The 15,030-nt window shown below is 58.1% G+C and overlaps 5 protein-coding genes across 5 annotated transcripts; 3 read left to right on the forward strand and 2 right to left on the reverse strand.

The window, feature by feature from the left end:
• Positions 1-256: 256 nt before the first annotated feature.
• On the reverse strand, positions 257-745 carry PSEUBRA_002355 (Cyclophilin-like peptidyl-prolyl cis-trans isomerase domain protein; the record flags this gene model as incomplete). The annotated part of the gene is made up of 1 exon (XM_016435528.1): positions 257-745. The coding sequence occupies one exon, from the start codon at positions 743-745 to the stop codon at positions 257-259; it is 489 nt and encodes a 162-aa protein (XP_016292960.1).
• Positions 746-2,151: 1,406 nt separating this feature from the next.
• On the forward strand, positions 2,152-4,152 carry PSEUBRA_002356 (Ankyrin repeat-containing domain protein; the record flags this gene model as incomplete). Its single annotated transcript, XM_059464818.1, has 1 exon — positions 2,152-4,152. The coding sequence occupies one exon, from the start codon at positions 2,152-2,154 to the stop codon at positions 4,150-4,152; it is 2,001 nt and encodes a 666-aa protein (XP_059321260.1).
• Positions 4,153-4,912: 760 nt separating this feature from the next.
• PSEUBRA_002357 (Indoleamine 2,3-dioxygenase) lies at positions 4,913-6,631 on the forward strand (the record flags this gene model as incomplete). Its single annotated transcript, XM_016435509.1, has 1 exon — positions 4,913-6,631. One exon carries the CDS (start codon positions 4,913-4,915, stop codon positions 6,629-6,631), a length of 1,719 nt encoding a protein of 572 aa, XP_016292961.1.
• A 573-nt stretch (positions 6,632-7,204) lies between these two features.
• Positions 7,205-10,150, reverse strand: PSEUBRA_002358 (Anthranilate synthase component I, N-terminal; the record flags this gene model as incomplete). Its single annotated transcript, XM_059464826.1, has 1 exon — positions 7,205-10,150. One exon carries the CDS (start codon positions 10,148-10,150, stop codon positions 7,205-7,207), a length of 2,946 nt encoding a protein of 981 aa, XP_059320729.1.
• A 679-nt stretch (positions 10,151-10,829) lies between these two features.
• PSEUBRA_002359 (uncharacterized protein) lies at positions 10,830-14,099 on the forward strand (the record flags this gene model as incomplete). Its single annotated transcript, XM_059464827.1, has 1 exon — positions 10,830-14,099. One exon carries the CDS (start codon positions 10,830-10,832, stop codon positions 14,097-14,099), a length of 3,270 nt encoding a protein of 1,089 aa, XP_059320730.1.
• Between the last annotated feature and the right edge of the window lie 931 nt (positions 14,100-15,030).

Consider the following 15,030-nt stretch of genomic DNA (forward strand, 5'->3'; position numbering starts at 1 on the left):
TAGAGAGCATGTGTAGATGTGAGGTGTAATGAGGTTGTGCTCGTTCGACTCTTTCATGAAAGCGCATGTTGCCCTTCCGTATCCGCCTCGAATTTACAGCGGACACGTACACCTCATCAACAGGAACCATTACACGAAGCTTGGGATATCACAGTCTGCACGGAAATGAACATTTTACAGCATCTCTCGATTGCAGTTTGAAAGAACTAAATGGGGAGAGTAATGTCTTGCGTTGTGCGCTTTTGCCTCAGCGCATTTAGAGCTCACCGGACTTGGCGATGGTGATCTTAGACTTGGTCTTGCCGGAGTTGGTGCCCTCGTTCTCGATGGCCTTGACAATGTCGAGGCCGTCGACAACTTCGCCGAAGACGACGTGCTTGCCGTCGAGCCAGCTGGTGACGACGGTGGTGATGAAGAACTGGGAGCCGTTGGTGTTGGGGCCGGCGTTGGCCATCGAGAGCAGACCGGGCTTGGTGTGGCTCAGCTTGAAGTTCTCGTCGGCAAACTTGGCGCCGTAGATCGACTTGCCACCGGTGCCGTTGCCAGCGGTGAAGTCACCACCCTGCAGCATGAACTGGGGGATGACACGGTGGAACGAGGAACCCTCGTAACCGAAACCAGGAGCACCAGTGCACAGCTCGCGGAAGTTCTTGGCCGTCTTGGGCACAACATCGTCGTACAGCTTGAACGTAATGCGGCCCATAGGGCTGCCGTTCTTGGTAATGTCGAAGAAAACGTTGGACATGATTCTGGCAGATGACGTGAATTGACGGGCGAAAGTGGCGTGCATCGTAAAAGAAGGGGAAGAACTGTGTGTGAGTGAGCAGGTTAGGCGATGGTTTGTTGAAATGAAAGGACGCCGAGTCGAACAACCACCAACGACATGGAGATCCAGGTGTCTTCTAGAAGAGTGTGTCCGCCTGGAATCGAACGACACAGCTAATGAAGGCAACCCGGATCGACATGTCGTCAACGGCGACATTGTGGCCGGACAGGCGTAGACAGGGCTGGACTGCCTTCATGGAGACGACGTATGGAAACTTACGCTATGTGGATATGATTTGAGAGAAAGATATCTACAATGTGAAGGCAAGATGCATAGACGCATCAGGTATATATAGTGTTGTTCGAGCTGGTCCATGCGGCGAGCCTCGCGCTGCGACGGCCAAACTCGACAGTCCGAAAAAATGCACTGTGCCAGGAAGAAAGTCTGGACAGCGCAGCGCACCGAAGGCGGAAGAAGAACTTCTCAACCTGGGCAAAATTCGAGAGGCAGATCGTCGCAGGGTGGCTGAAGCACCTTTGCGCTCACAACACAGCCGCTTGTGCGTCAATTGAGTTTCAAATCCCCCCTTTCTGGACGTCGAAGTGCCGCAAGCAAGCTTACAGCCTCGCTCAGAGTCAGCAAAGACCACAGTGTATCTGCTCTGCTCGAGATGCACGTCACACGGCAAGGCATGACACGTTGCCACCCTACTGACCTGCATAGGTCAGGCAGTCTCGAACTGGCCAGTCAACTTGGTCGTGACGTCTATAGCTGCCTCATTTGTATCTGCATGCTGCCTCGAGCCACTGCTCGAATGCGAATCATGGGCCGCACCTCAGCAAAACGCTGGATCGTGGCGGGCAACGTTGAGAAGAAAGCATGCGCACGAGCCAGTGATCGTCGTCTTCTGCCGCAGAGAATTTGTGTAGAAAGATAGATCGCGCACAAAGACGCGACGTAACAGCCTTCAATAAAAAGATCGGCCGATCGACGATGGACTTCTTGTCGAGCAGATGCCGGTCTGGACCCTGGAAAGGCCGAGCGCTTGTGGAGGGCGCTTAGACATTGGAAGGTTCCAACTGTTTCGCATCTCGCCTCCTTCCACCAAGCCATCCGGGTGGCTCCACGTCGTCCTTGTCGCCGACAAGGGTCAACTGCACCGAAGGGCTGTGGCAGAAGCTCATTATCGCTACTGGCACCTCTGCGACCCTAAGCGCGACAGTCATCAGATCATGGGCTCGACCGCCCAAGCACGGCCCGCTCTCGAAAACGTGCTCACCGCTGCATAGAGCATTCGGCGCTGCGACCGTCCGAACACGAACGGCCCTCGATCTTTCTACTTCCGTGAAACGCGGTCAAGCCACCGCTCAGCGCACAGTATCAAGATGATGCCGCCCGTACTTCAGTCCATACCAACCAATGTGCTGCTGCGAAGCGCTAAACAACCAGGTTTAACGACGCCGACGCGAGTCAGAAGGCAAGAACGTATCACCAGCTCCAGTTCCATGTCGCCATCTGTGCCAGGTCCGTCTTCGATCTCTCGTACCACGCTCAGCCAGCGGTTCCGACGCACCATCCAGCAAGGCGATCTGGCCGCGGCTCAGCGCATCGCAGCAAGAGCGTTCGAGCTGCAACTCTTGCCCCCGCCGCCATCTTCTCACGACACACATGGCCCGCATATCGACCAGAACAGCCCGCACGCGCTCAGGGCAGCTCAACGTGCGGCACAGGCGCAGCGTTCGTCATCAGAACAGCCTTTTGACATTCGCAACGTCGAGTCGGTACCAGAACGCATCGGCCTTCCGAAGCATCATCACCATCGCAAGTACTCTCTCGCAATTCACGAGGAAGTGCTTGGGGACGGGCCGAGCAGCGCCGACCCGAGTCTGGTGATCGCCATTCGAAGCAATGCAGATGTCGAGCTTGTTCGCTGGCTCATCGAGATGGGTCATGAGCAGGAAGTATCCAGCGTCGACGAGGACGGCAATACAGTGCTCCACCTCGCAACGCTTTACGACCGGTCCGACATCATCTACGCATACTCCACGTACAACAATAGCCACCTTGCGTCCTCTCTTGCGGAGCTGATCGACGCTGAGCAGTCTCATGACCGGCGAACAGCGTTGCACCTGGCCTGCATTCGCGGATTCGATGACGTAGCACGTCAGCTATTGGACTTGGGCGCGGATGTTGATCTGCAGGATCGTGCCGGCAATACGGCGCTTCATTTCGCATCCGCATGGGGACACCTATCACTTGTACAGCTGCTTATCGAGCGAGGCTGCTCGCTGGCGGTCAAGAACGTCGAAGGCTCGACGGCTGCCGACTACGCCTACTCTCATATCGTCAAAGAAGCGCTCGAGACGCTCGGGCGGGTACGCTACGAGAGTCGCAAAAAGACACGCCGCGTGCCTGTGGCCGCTGTGATGCCTACACCCTCGCGGCCCTCCATGTCGCTCGCAGACGACTCGTTTGCGTCCGAAAAGCAATCGCGCTCACGCCCTTTCCCGTCCTTTCTCGGTCGGGGTGGCGGGCACAGTGGTGCGCCGAGAGGCAGCATTGCCGCCACCACTACACCCGTGCGATCGACGTTCGCAGACGACACAGCCGATTTGTACGACGACTGGGATCCAGAGAAGACGTTCGCTCAGCCAGGTCAGGACCTGCAGCCGAAGCGATCGCTGTTCTCGTCCCCGTCGGGGCAGCAGCCGGGGGATGGCTCAGTGAGCTATGCTACACCGAGTCGGCCATCGATCGATCTGTACGCTGAAATGATCCAACAGTCGCCCCGGGCACCCGCGAACGCCGCTCCCGTCATCTCGTACGATCGCACCGGATCGCCTCAGCCCCGACCTGCAACGCGTCCGCCAGACGAGGACGCGACCCAACAGCAGGCGGGTGGCGAGATCAAACGCTCTCTGTCGCCCAACATCCGCCGCTCGCCCAGTCCGGGCCACGCCGCCGCATCTGCCGACAAGGTGAGGATGCAGGATGCAGCGGCCATGTCGTTGTTCCGCAGCGCGACGCCGCAGGCGAACGTGCCAGGGCGGATCGATACACCGCCGATCGCATTTCGCAGCGAGAGCCCCTTTCTGGTGGGTAGCAGGGCGGGTAAAGGTGGAGCCAGATCTCCGACGCCGGGTAGGGACGGGAGAAGTGAGTCGATGTCGACCGCGAGTGATCACGGTGGGCCACCACTGTTGGCGCCTGTAGCGACGCTACCCGGGCAAGCTCACGTTGGCGATGACGAAAGAGGCATCAACGCGAGTCAACTGCCGTCGGATGAGAGGTCAGGCAGGAGCATGCACGATCCGACCGGTGGCGCACGTCGCGATTCTAGTCCGTCCACTCCTCGGCCTGCCGAAGATCGGTCGACCTTCATGTAATGCTATCGCTCCACCCTTCAGCGCTTTCTATATGCGACTGTCTGTGATTCCCTTCCCATCCCGAGCCTCTTCGCTTGAGTCTGTGCAGCAATCGACCATACCGAAAGGCAGAACCGACAAGGTTCTCCGTCTCCTTTTTGAGCTCCCGCGAGCCAATCTCGCTCGCATCCGCCCTTTCGGCAGAGAGATGAGGGGCTAAACGCGGCAAATCAAGCCGGGTATCTGACCGGGCCTGCTTGTTCAAATTCAAACGGGCCAAAAGACGGGCCTTTTCGGTACAGAACTGCCGCGGGAGAAAGCAGATCTGCAAGCGAGCTGTCACACAACGAACGCGTGCGGGGTTGAGATAGCGCGAGGCTGACAGCTGATAGGCTGGGCCTTTCGCCGCTTGCCTGCGCCGGGCCTTTTCCTGGGCCTTTTCCTGCGGATGGTGGTGTTGTGGATCGCGTGACAGTCCTGGGCCCGGCACGTCGGTTCAGGTCCGCTGGGAGAGTCGGATCTCTGCGACAGATAGGTGAAGGGAAGGTTCCTGCGCAGTCTTCCTATCAGTCGTGTTCTGGCTATTTGCAATCAGAGTGTGCTCGAAGAGTTCCTGCTTGTGCCGTCTCATAAACGCCAACTGTGCTATCTGGGCCATCATCTTCCTTCTTCCCTCACACCATTCCTCGCCTGTCCAAGCATCCTTGTTGACATTCGAGGCTAGCATACACACTCCCTCACTCACCTTGGTCACCATCGAGCTGGCACGCATCACAAAAACATGCTGCCCGCTCTGCGAAACCGAAGTGTGCTCTCAGCCGCCGCTCGGCTGCACGCCGGCCCCGCCTCGCGTCGCACCTTCGCCCAGGTCTCGGACGCCACCCCGGTCAAGTCTGCTGTCGAAGTCGAGCCTTATCTGCTGGAGGAGCACCCCTCCTACCTCGCCAATGACAAGGAGGCCATCTCGAAGCTCCCTCCCTTTGTCATCTCTCGCGAGCGCGGATTCCTCCCTCGCGAGGACCCGTTGGTCGATCTGCCACCCGCGTTCTCCGGGCTCGATTCGCTGCTCAAGCGCATGACGATCCACCAGCCCGCCGACGCCTCTGGCCACCGCGCAACGGGTCTGCTCGGCAAGGGCGAGTTCGGTGATGCCGTTCTCGACGAGCTCTCCCCTACTGGTCCGGAAGCCAAGGCGGTGGACGCAGCCATCGAGGCGGGTAACTCTCACCTCCTAGCCGCGCTCTTCAGAGACTACTGCTTCGCCACTTCCGCCTACCTCCTCGAGCCCGTGGATCGCTCCTTCCGTCAAACGGGACTGTACACCCAAGGCCGTGATGTGTTGCCCGCTCAACTGGCAGTACCGCTCAAAAAACTCGCCGACAAACTCGGTCACTTCCCCTACATGGAGTACGCCTCCTCCTACGCACTCGTCAACTATCGCTTCAAGGACCTCCACCACCAGGGTCCCGCCGGTCGATACAGCTTCGACAACATGGACCTGATCCGTTCCTTCGAAGACGCTTCGGGTTCCGAACGCGGATTCATCCTCGTCCATGTCGAGATGGTTTCGTACACCGGTCAGCTGGTTTCTGCTACTGAAGACGCCCTTCGAGCAGTCAACGCGGCAGACTCAGTCGCATTCGAGGATGCGCTGGAACGGCTGCTCGTCGTCTACCGAAAAATCAATGCTTCGATGGAAACCATGTGGTCCCGTTCCTTGCCCGCGGACTATCTCAAGTATCGCAGCTTCATCTTCGGTACGGGTCCCAAGAAGATGAATGCCATGTTCCCCAACGGTGTCACCTACGAGGGGGTGTCCGATGAACCTCAGTTCTACCGTGGTGAAAGTGGTGCGAATGATAGCATCATCCCCACGCTGGATAATTTGTTGGAGATCACGGCGCATATGCCGAACAACGATCTGACCAAGACGCTGCGCGACTTCCGTTCGTACCGCCCGCGCAACCAGCGGGAGTTCCTAGCGCAGCTCGAGGCAAGGGCCACCCTCGCTGGCGTGAGGAACTTCGCCATGGGCAGCAGTGCCAGGTCGAAAGCGTTGTATGTTCTGCTGGTGGATCAGGTGCGAGAGTTCAGAAACCGACACTGGATGTTTACCAAGAGCTACATCATCCAACGCTCCACCTACGATATTGCCACGGGAGGCAGTCCGATTCTGCAGTACCTGCCGAGCAACTTGGGGACGGTGTTGAAGGTGCTCGAGGAGAGCTGTGGAGAGTTTACCGGCGAGGATGCCCGGGCTCTGGGCGATGGAAAGAACAAGCAGGCGAGGATTGGAGATGCGGAGCTGCTGGAGGAGGTGTTGGCTGCGGGCAAGCGGGCCAAGGTGCAGCGAAGGGTGCTGGAGAGGGAGGTGGCCGAGTTGGTGAGGGAGAAGGAGGAGAGGGTGCGCGTATTGGGTGATGCCGAGAAGGGAAGGGGGATGTTGGGTGAGCAGCGGGGTATGAAGAGGGGTGCGGTTGGTTGCGACGGTGTCGGTTGAAGTGGAGGACAAACGAGGAAGACGACGGTGATTGCAGAACACCAGATGCATCGCACTTCCTCCTTCGATCCCGGTTTTCCGTTCCCCTCCCCCTCCCCTCGCCAACCTCAAGCAAAGAAGCACACACAAAAGCACCACAAAAAATGTCCAGCCCCCCCACTCCCTCCTCTCGACCGTCCAACACGGTCTGCCCCCCCGTCTCGGCTCGTTTCTCCCGCTGCTCAACCAGCGTCCCCCCTGTTTCGTCGTTTCGTCTCGTCAATCAAAAAAACGTGTCGCTTCTCAAGACTGGTATGCATTGTTCAATTAGCCGCGACGATGGATGAGGACCACGTTGAGGTGGTCCTACAGAGTATGTGTAGGTACAGATGGTGACATGTAGAGGAAAAGATGCGAGATGAAAGTGATGACAGGGTCTGTTGAAGGGTATCTATGGTTGCGATGCGGGGTTGCTGTTGAAATGTAAAGGGGATTCTAGTGGGAAAGGATGAGGGAGGGGAGGGGGTGGACTGAGGGAGGGAAGGACGGTCTTTGAATGGGGTGAAACGTCTTTGCAGACTCTTAAGCCCGCGTCTAAGCTTCGATATTGGCAAGAGCAGTGACCTTATCGAGCACCTCCTGCCACTCTTTCTCTGCGTCAGAAAGGTACGTGATAGCACCGCCAGCACCGATCGAGACATCGTCGCCGTCAGCAACGAGGGTCCGTATAACAACCGCAAAGTCGGCAGCACCGTCGCAACCGAGCCAGCCGAGTGCGCCCGAGTAGATGCCTCTGCGTGCACGCAGCGCATCGTCCCTCTCCGCATCGGCCAGGTTGAGCTCGAGCCTCTCCAGCAGCTGTACACTCCGGCGCTTGGGCGCCCCCGTCATGCTGCCAGGTGGGAAGCACCGCCGAATCGCCTCGGTGGTTCCGACAGACGCTTTCAGCTGTCCCGTGACAGTTGTCACCAGCTGATGCACCGTCTCGTACGACTCGACCTGCATGAGCTTGGGCACGGCCACACTGTCGGACCTGCAGAACGAGAAGAGGTCCGCGCGGATCAGGTCCACGATCATCAGGTTTTCCGCACGTTCCTTGACGTCGGCGGAGAGCCGAGCTCGACGCGCTTCGTCCTCGCTCTCACGCCACTTTTGCTTGACAAATTCTTCGGCAGGTGTGCCGTTGGCACAAGCGCGCATGTTGTGTTCGCCTGGTCCGAAGCCAGCACGGGCCAGCGTGCCCTTGATGGGCTTCATCTCGACTTGACCGTCGGCCGTGATGCGCATGAAGCGCTCCGGGCTCGTGCTGAGGATGGCACGTCCACGCTTTCGTGAGGATGACTCTGTCTCGTTCGTTTGTAACGATGGCAGTCGGATGAACGCCGAGTAGGGGGCAGGGTTGCGAGCCCGCAGCTTGCAGTAGAGGTCAAAGTGGTCGGTATCGGCAGCGTCGCGCAGGGAAGCGAGGGGCGCAAGCTGACCTTGGAACTGGTTGGTCATGCAGAGCTCGTAGCTCTCGCCGGCAGCGATGAGCTCGCGCGCTGTTTCGATCTGGTCCATGTAGTCTTCGGCCAACATCCGAGGTCGGAGCAGCGGCATTGCCGCGCGGAAAGCGGCGGCGCTCTGAGCTGCGTCTGCAGGAGGAGACTTGGGCAGCTTGCAGAGGGCTAGGACGTTCGCGAGCGTCTCTTGCATCCAGCACTCAGCGTCTGACTTGGCGAGGGCCCAAGTGCACCATTGCTTGCCGTCGTCCTGCAGATCGTGAAGGGCGCTATTGATCTGACCCAAGGGCCCTGGCACATCCGCTGACGAAGAGGAGGCGACCAAGGCGAACGCAGTCCACTGGTGCAGGTGATGATCGAAGGCAAGGGCTCTGGGGCAGTGCAAGAACTCGGCGTCGAATGCGTTCCTGCTGTCGCCGGTTGGCGCCCGTGTCTCGAGCTGCAGGCTTTCGTTCTTCATCTCGTAGCCCCAATAACCGCAGAAGCCTGTGCGGAAAAGGTGACCACGTTGATCGTCATCAAGGATGTTATCAGCGGCGGTAAAGTCAATGGATGACTGCAGCTGGGCTTGCAGCTCATTCATGAACGACCAAAAGGTGTCGTTCTTCGCGCCGCTGAACGGGACATCGACGCTTAACTTCTCGTCTCCTGAGACAACGACTTTGTCGGCGCCATCCGTGTAAGACATGATGAAGGATGGCAGCGCCATGAACGAGTACCGGCTGTGCGGATCCTTGAGACGGGCACTGTCAAGCCAAACGGCTCCAGCTGGGCTAGAATGACGAAAGAGCTGGTCAAACACGCGAACCATGTCCACGTCATGATCAGTTGGAAGGGAAGGCAAGCGCTGAGCGAGCAAGGTGAAGGCACTATCTTTGACGTCAGGCGCGCCTGTGCCAACTTCTGCTGATGAAGTCGTATCGCTTGCTAAGCAACGCTCGCTGGCGAGCGTCAAGTGACCAGGAAGCTTGAGTTCGGGACTGTCCCACCCTTGAACCCTCTTGAAAGCATCCGAAGACGTCTCGGCGTCTGTTCCCGATGTCTGATCGTTCCAGTATTGGCGGACGATGCTGAGAAAGTTGGACATGATCGCATGACCCCAGTGGGATTCAATGCTTTCGGGATGGAACTGAACGCCGTGAAAAGGCAGGGTCTTATGCTGAAGCGCCATGATGGCCGGAGTCGGTGCTTGCTCCAAGGCGACAAGTGTTGCCGGATCGGCGTCATCGTCCATGCTTGTGGCTTCGGACAGGGGCATATCTCCCACCTCGGAAAGTCGCTCCGATCCGTTGCGGGAAGAGACTGGCAGCGTGGAAGGAGTGCGGCTGAGAGAAGTCATTTCGCGATGCTTGAGCTGGGCTATGGGATCCGACGTCGGTCTCAGCGGAACCGGCGAAGTCGCGGCTTTCTTCGTGTTGCCAGGTCGAGGAGGCGGAGCTGACGACACTTGATCGTAGCTCCACGCGGTCACTTTGAGGCAGTCGGGGAGCGTTTCCGGGTCGACCACCAAGCTGTTATATCGAACGACGAGGGCATCTTGGGGCACGCTATCGAGAATGGAGGAGATGACGTGGGAACGCGGCGACTTCGACGACGATGAAGGTTGCGAGATCTTGAGCTTGCTCTGAAGACCATGTCGGACACTGATGGCGCGGGTGATCTGACCCCCAAAGGCGACTGCCAATCCCTGATGACCAAGACAGACGCCCAAGACAGGCAGATTGAGCGATTGATCTTTGAGCAGCGTCTCCGCTGCGCCGAAGTCGGCGGCCTTATCTGGACTGCCGGGGCCGGGCGAAAGGATGATAGCATCTATGTGTGGCCTGACCAGCTCGTGAAAAGCGGCGGGAGCCAGGAGCGGATGTGTGTGCGGCAGGACGATGACGCGATCCGAGATCCTACGCGTGAGCTCATCTCGATGCTCTGACGAGATGTGGCCGTCTGAGATTGCAACAGGATGAAGCAAGGAGAGCAGGTTGAGGGTGTACGAGTCGAAGTGGTCCACAACGAGGATCCGGGGCAGTTGAAACGACGTCATGGCTGTGGCTGAGCTATGAAAGCCGTCTATGGTGATGGTGTTATCAACGACATGAGGACGGTCGAGCTGCTGTTCGAACAAATTCTCTCTGCAGAGATCAACTGCGATTGGGAAGACGACGGTCGTGATTGTAGAGGCCAAGAAGGTTCGGTGGTCGAGGAATAGGCGTAGGACAAAGAAGTTCCTTCTGATTAAGGTTGTACGGTTAACAGCGGCCAAAATCTCGGCTTGGACCTTTTTCGTGCGGTTGGAAGAAAGGCGAGGAGGTTGAACCCTGAGCGCTGTGCAGCTTCCGTCATATTTCGCCGATCCAAAAAAAAAAGTGCGGTACCAGACGGCGTCACGAGGGCGGGTCACCATGGATTTGTGATTGGCGTCGACATCTTCATTCAACGAGGCCACTGTCTCTCGACCATCACATTCTCACGCTTCGACGCCACGGCTCAGAGCGGATGGACCGCAGTCGTCTCTATCCCTCTCCACACTCTTACTCATCTGCAACCGATTCAGCCCATTCAGCTTTCGCAGCCTCCGAACGATCTTACGATGTGTTCCATCAATCACCAGCTCATCGACCTTTCATAGCGCACATCAAGTGCATCAGCGTGGACGGGAGTAACTGCTTGGGCGCAGGCGAAGAGGCCGTCATCCGCCTCGCAGCTGGCGACGCCCTTCCCTGATGCTGCGCTCGGGCGCGCGCCGTCTGAGCAGGGGCGTAGCCACAGCAGCGAATCCGTTCCCTTCGGAAAATGCGAGCATCGCAGCCTGTTGGTATCGACAGCTGCTCTATAGCTCAGCATCCCTGCAGCTCAATCGACGTTCCACCATTCGTCGACCTTCAGCTCGCTTTGCTGCGCACTTCTCGACGGCAGACTTTCCTTCAGACTCCTACTTTAGCGCATCGCAGCCAGACCATCCTTCCCCAGCTCGCCATCCTTCGGCCTCGCAGCTGGAGCGCTTTTTGCCTCCGCTCGTCGACCTCGACCTCATCGCCATTAGAGACGCTCATCGGCCTCTGATCGCGGCTCTCCAACATCTAGACGCCGACCTCGCTTGGCACCTCTACAAACAGCTTGGCAAAGCTCGTCGCAGCCTGCCAACATCCGTCATCGACCTCCTCATCACTCTGCAATGTCGCAAACCCGTCAGGAGCTCCCCAGACAATGTCATCGATAGCCGACTTGCTGTGCGGCAAGTCTGCGACGGGGTCTTGGTACTCTGCTCTGATCGAACGCGCTCTCATCAAGCTGCCAGCTCTTCCAAAGCCGCCCCATCCTTACCCGACAAGGACGGAATCTCTACACTTTCCGCTGCTGTTTCGCTGAGGTTGCTGTACCTGCTCGTTGTCGAAGAAGAGCAGATCGCCGCATCCAAGAGATCTTCAGCCGCTAGACGGCGCAACAACCTCTCGAGCACCCTTGCCATACTCTTGGCCAACGTACAAGCGCAGGAAGAGCCCACAGAAAAGTTCGATGGTCCGCTGCGAGGGCGTCTAGCAGCCACGCTTTCGCGAGTAGGTGCCACAGATGCTGCTTACGATCAGCTGAAATACGTGGTCGAGCAGGCTGCCCTGACGGATGACGACCTCTTCATCGATCCGCGTCCCTTCGATCAGCTTCTCTCTGCGCTAGCTAGGAAAGCAGAGGCTTTTCCGCATCACGCCAGTCTCCTTCCATCGCCCGTCGACATGGCGTACTCTCAGGTGGACGAGCATGATCCCATCATCCGAGCTTTGCGGCTCACCTTGTCGTCTGAAGTCCCAGCTTCTAAAGCCATCATCCACAAATGTCTGCAAGCCCTCGACTCAGCTACGCTCTGGTGGCTGCTACCCTTCGAGCTTGATGGCAAGACAACGGAAGACGGCCGCTCTCCTCGGCTGTTTGACGATCGCTTTTCTCTCAAGCCAAAGTGGCACCCTTGGCAGTCTTCAACAAATGGCGCAAGTATGATCTCGCAAGACTCGCTCGACTCCTTCGCCGAACGCGTCGCCCTCGTGCTCGCTCAGCGGGGCATTCTCCAACCTGCCCTTCACATCGTAGAGGGCCTACAGCTATCGCATTCCGACGCGCATGCTCAGCACGAGACGCTGTCCATGACCAAGACGCCGGATCACGACCTCTTCACCGTCTTGTTGGAGAAGCTCGCGGAACGAATGGCCTCTGACAGCGGCCAAGATGCGCGCACCTCGTTGGACACGCATCGAGGGCTCTCGCTCGATCTTCATCTTGCCATGAAAGTGTATACCGCTGCGCATTCGGCAAGCGTTGACCTGGATTCTCGACTCAACCAAGCCATCATCAAGGCTCTCGCCAGCTGCTTGCCCACGGCTGTCGCCGATTTGGGGCCCAGACGATCCCGCTTCACCAAGATCAAGACTCACATAACGCAACGTAACGAGCAACGTGGCAGCAAGCAGGCTTTGAGAGTCTACCTCCGCCAGTTTGCGGACATGCTGCTCACGAGCGATCCTGATCTGAGCAAGGGCTCCCTCAGCTACCCTGCTCAGGCAACCCTCCTCGGTCTCCACATGCGCACCCGTGACTACGCCTTCACCAAGCGGCTGTATCAGCTTATCCGTATTCGCGAACCGACTCGGCAGCTTTGGTCGTCAGACACCAAAGGAGACTCTCTGCAATCAGCCGCGCTTGATCCTCTGGCTGGTCCGGACCAAGACACCTTCATGTGGCTCTTCGCAGAGAGCCTCCGATCGCCTGCGAGGACCGTCTTTGCGGTGCAGCTCTACTTCGACTGGCTTGCGAGCGGCCACACGCTCCCGTCGAGCCTCAATGCGATCTTCGTCAAAGGTCTCTTGCGTGCTGGCCTCCTTTCCGTCGTACAGCGAGTACTGCAGCAATGGGAAGGCGATCGCGCTCTGCTAACGGCTGGTCTAGCCCGCAGTCTCGTCCTTTCGTTTGCGGACGCCGGTTTCCCCGATTTAGCCATGGAGCTGGTCGTCAACGTCTCTCAAGCCACGGCTTCAACGCACTTCTTCCAAAACGCCACTGCCGACGTGGGCGGGTCAGATGATTCAGGCGAAGCGTGGCGCCTCGTCTCATCCCTCAAGCTCATGAGCATCGCCCTTGATCGGTCAAGCAGGGTCGCTGCCCCGGACTTTGGCGACCTAGATCGCAGGGTGCTCCGTCTCTTCGAAGAGTTTCGGCTAGGCTTGACCCACCATCTCTGCATGAACATGTCCCAACGAGCTGAAAGTGCGCAGACTGGGTCCTCTTCTAGCGGACTGACGTTGAGAGACGTTCGAATGGCCTACAACGCGTCTATGAGGGCTTCTTTGTCGGTCCTGCCGTCTCCTTCTGGCGTCAGCACTACTACAAATGCCGACGCTTCGGAAGCAGACTGCGAGCTTGTGCGGTCGACCTGTGTGCATGTCGAGGAGCTCTTCGGAGAGCTCAAGGACTTGGTCGCCGAACCCGACAGCGATTCTTGGAATCTGCGACTGACAGCACACTTACACGCGTGCCTCGCCGCGCCATCGCAAGCACAGCGAGCTAGCCGGCTGCAGACAGCGACCGAGATGCTCGAGCGCACATACGGACAGACCTTCAGGACGGATGGCGATCTGCAGGCAACGGAGCCCGAGGCTCACGACCTCGCACCAAGTATGAAAGCACGAGGCACCCGACCCGTTGAAGTCCACGCAGCAGTCGTTGCGGCCGCCATGGATGCCAGTCGCTTGTGTGGCGATCTCGAATCGGGTCTGCATGTCTATCAGCTTCATATGCGTCACAGCGATCCCGATACACTCGTAGAAAAGGCACGCTTGCTGCTTCTCGCGGACTTGGCCGAGCCGCGTCAGTGGCGAAATGAGCTCGACCGTCTCTTGCAGCGCAGCAAGTCGGTGCTCGGGCTCAACGACGACTTCTTGAAGCAGCTGCAGACGCTATCGAACGCAGCCACGCAGCGCACCGCGACGAACGCCTTCGTCGGATAATCCGGAGTCCGCCTTCACCTCTCATGCGATTCTTTGCATCACCTATATGCCTTTGTTGCGATTCAATCTCTTAGACACCCAGTTGACGACGTTGATTGATGAGTGCACCGCAGTTGCGCTTTGTTCGGCGAAACCCGGCTTGATGAAGGACCTGTCCGGATCTGGACAACCTCTCAGGTCCTGGTCTCGGCGCAACCTCCGAGACAATTGTCTTGACGACGGTCGCTACTCGATACCAGGGAGAGATCTCTTTTGTTCCCACCAGCTCAGCCTGCACGTCTTCATATGTCCACCTTGAAAGACGATTGCCGTGTTCACGCACCTCGGCCTCTTGCGCAGTCGTCTCTTCGCGCCTTGCCAGCTGTCGAGCCACGTGAAGCTGCTCAAACCCAAACTATCGTCCTCGGACACGTGGCGTGCCGACCTTCGTTGCCTCGCGTGACGACGCAGATCCTCTTGGGAGCCTTGACCTGACTTCAGCCACAGCAGAGAAGAGCTGACGGTTGCAGCTTCTCACAAATCGGTCGGGGATGCTCGCCTTTGGAACCTGATGTGCAAGATCGATAAGAGTTGCACGCTACCTTCTGTACATGTCGACATGCGCTTCCCCCACGCACGACTTCAACCACCCATCGGCTTTTGGCACAATGCCGACTTCGAAGCAGTCGCTTCACTGTTGTCCCGAGCAGTCTGCATCCGAGAGCTCCTTCTCATCTCGACCATGTCGAAGCGCCATCCTTCATCTCATTCTGACAATGGAAGACCCTTCAGCCCTCACGCAGCGTCCCACCGTTCCTTGTTTGATAATTGGAACGAGATGGCGTGCTGCGGAATTGCGTTGCATTCTTGGCGCAGGATCGGGTTCGGGTTGCTCCCCCTACCCCTACCGCATGCCTCGCAGCCTAAACCAGTACTTCATCAGAGTTTCCTG

Source organism: Kalmanozyma brasiliensis, assembly GCF_000497045.1.
Source record: "Kalmanozyma brasiliensis GHG001 unplaced genomic scaffold PSEUBRA_SCAF19, whole genome shotgun sequence".
Lineage (NCBI taxonomy): Eukaryota > Fungi > Basidiomycota > Ustilaginomycetes > Ustilaginales > Kalmanozyma > Kalmanozyma brasiliensis.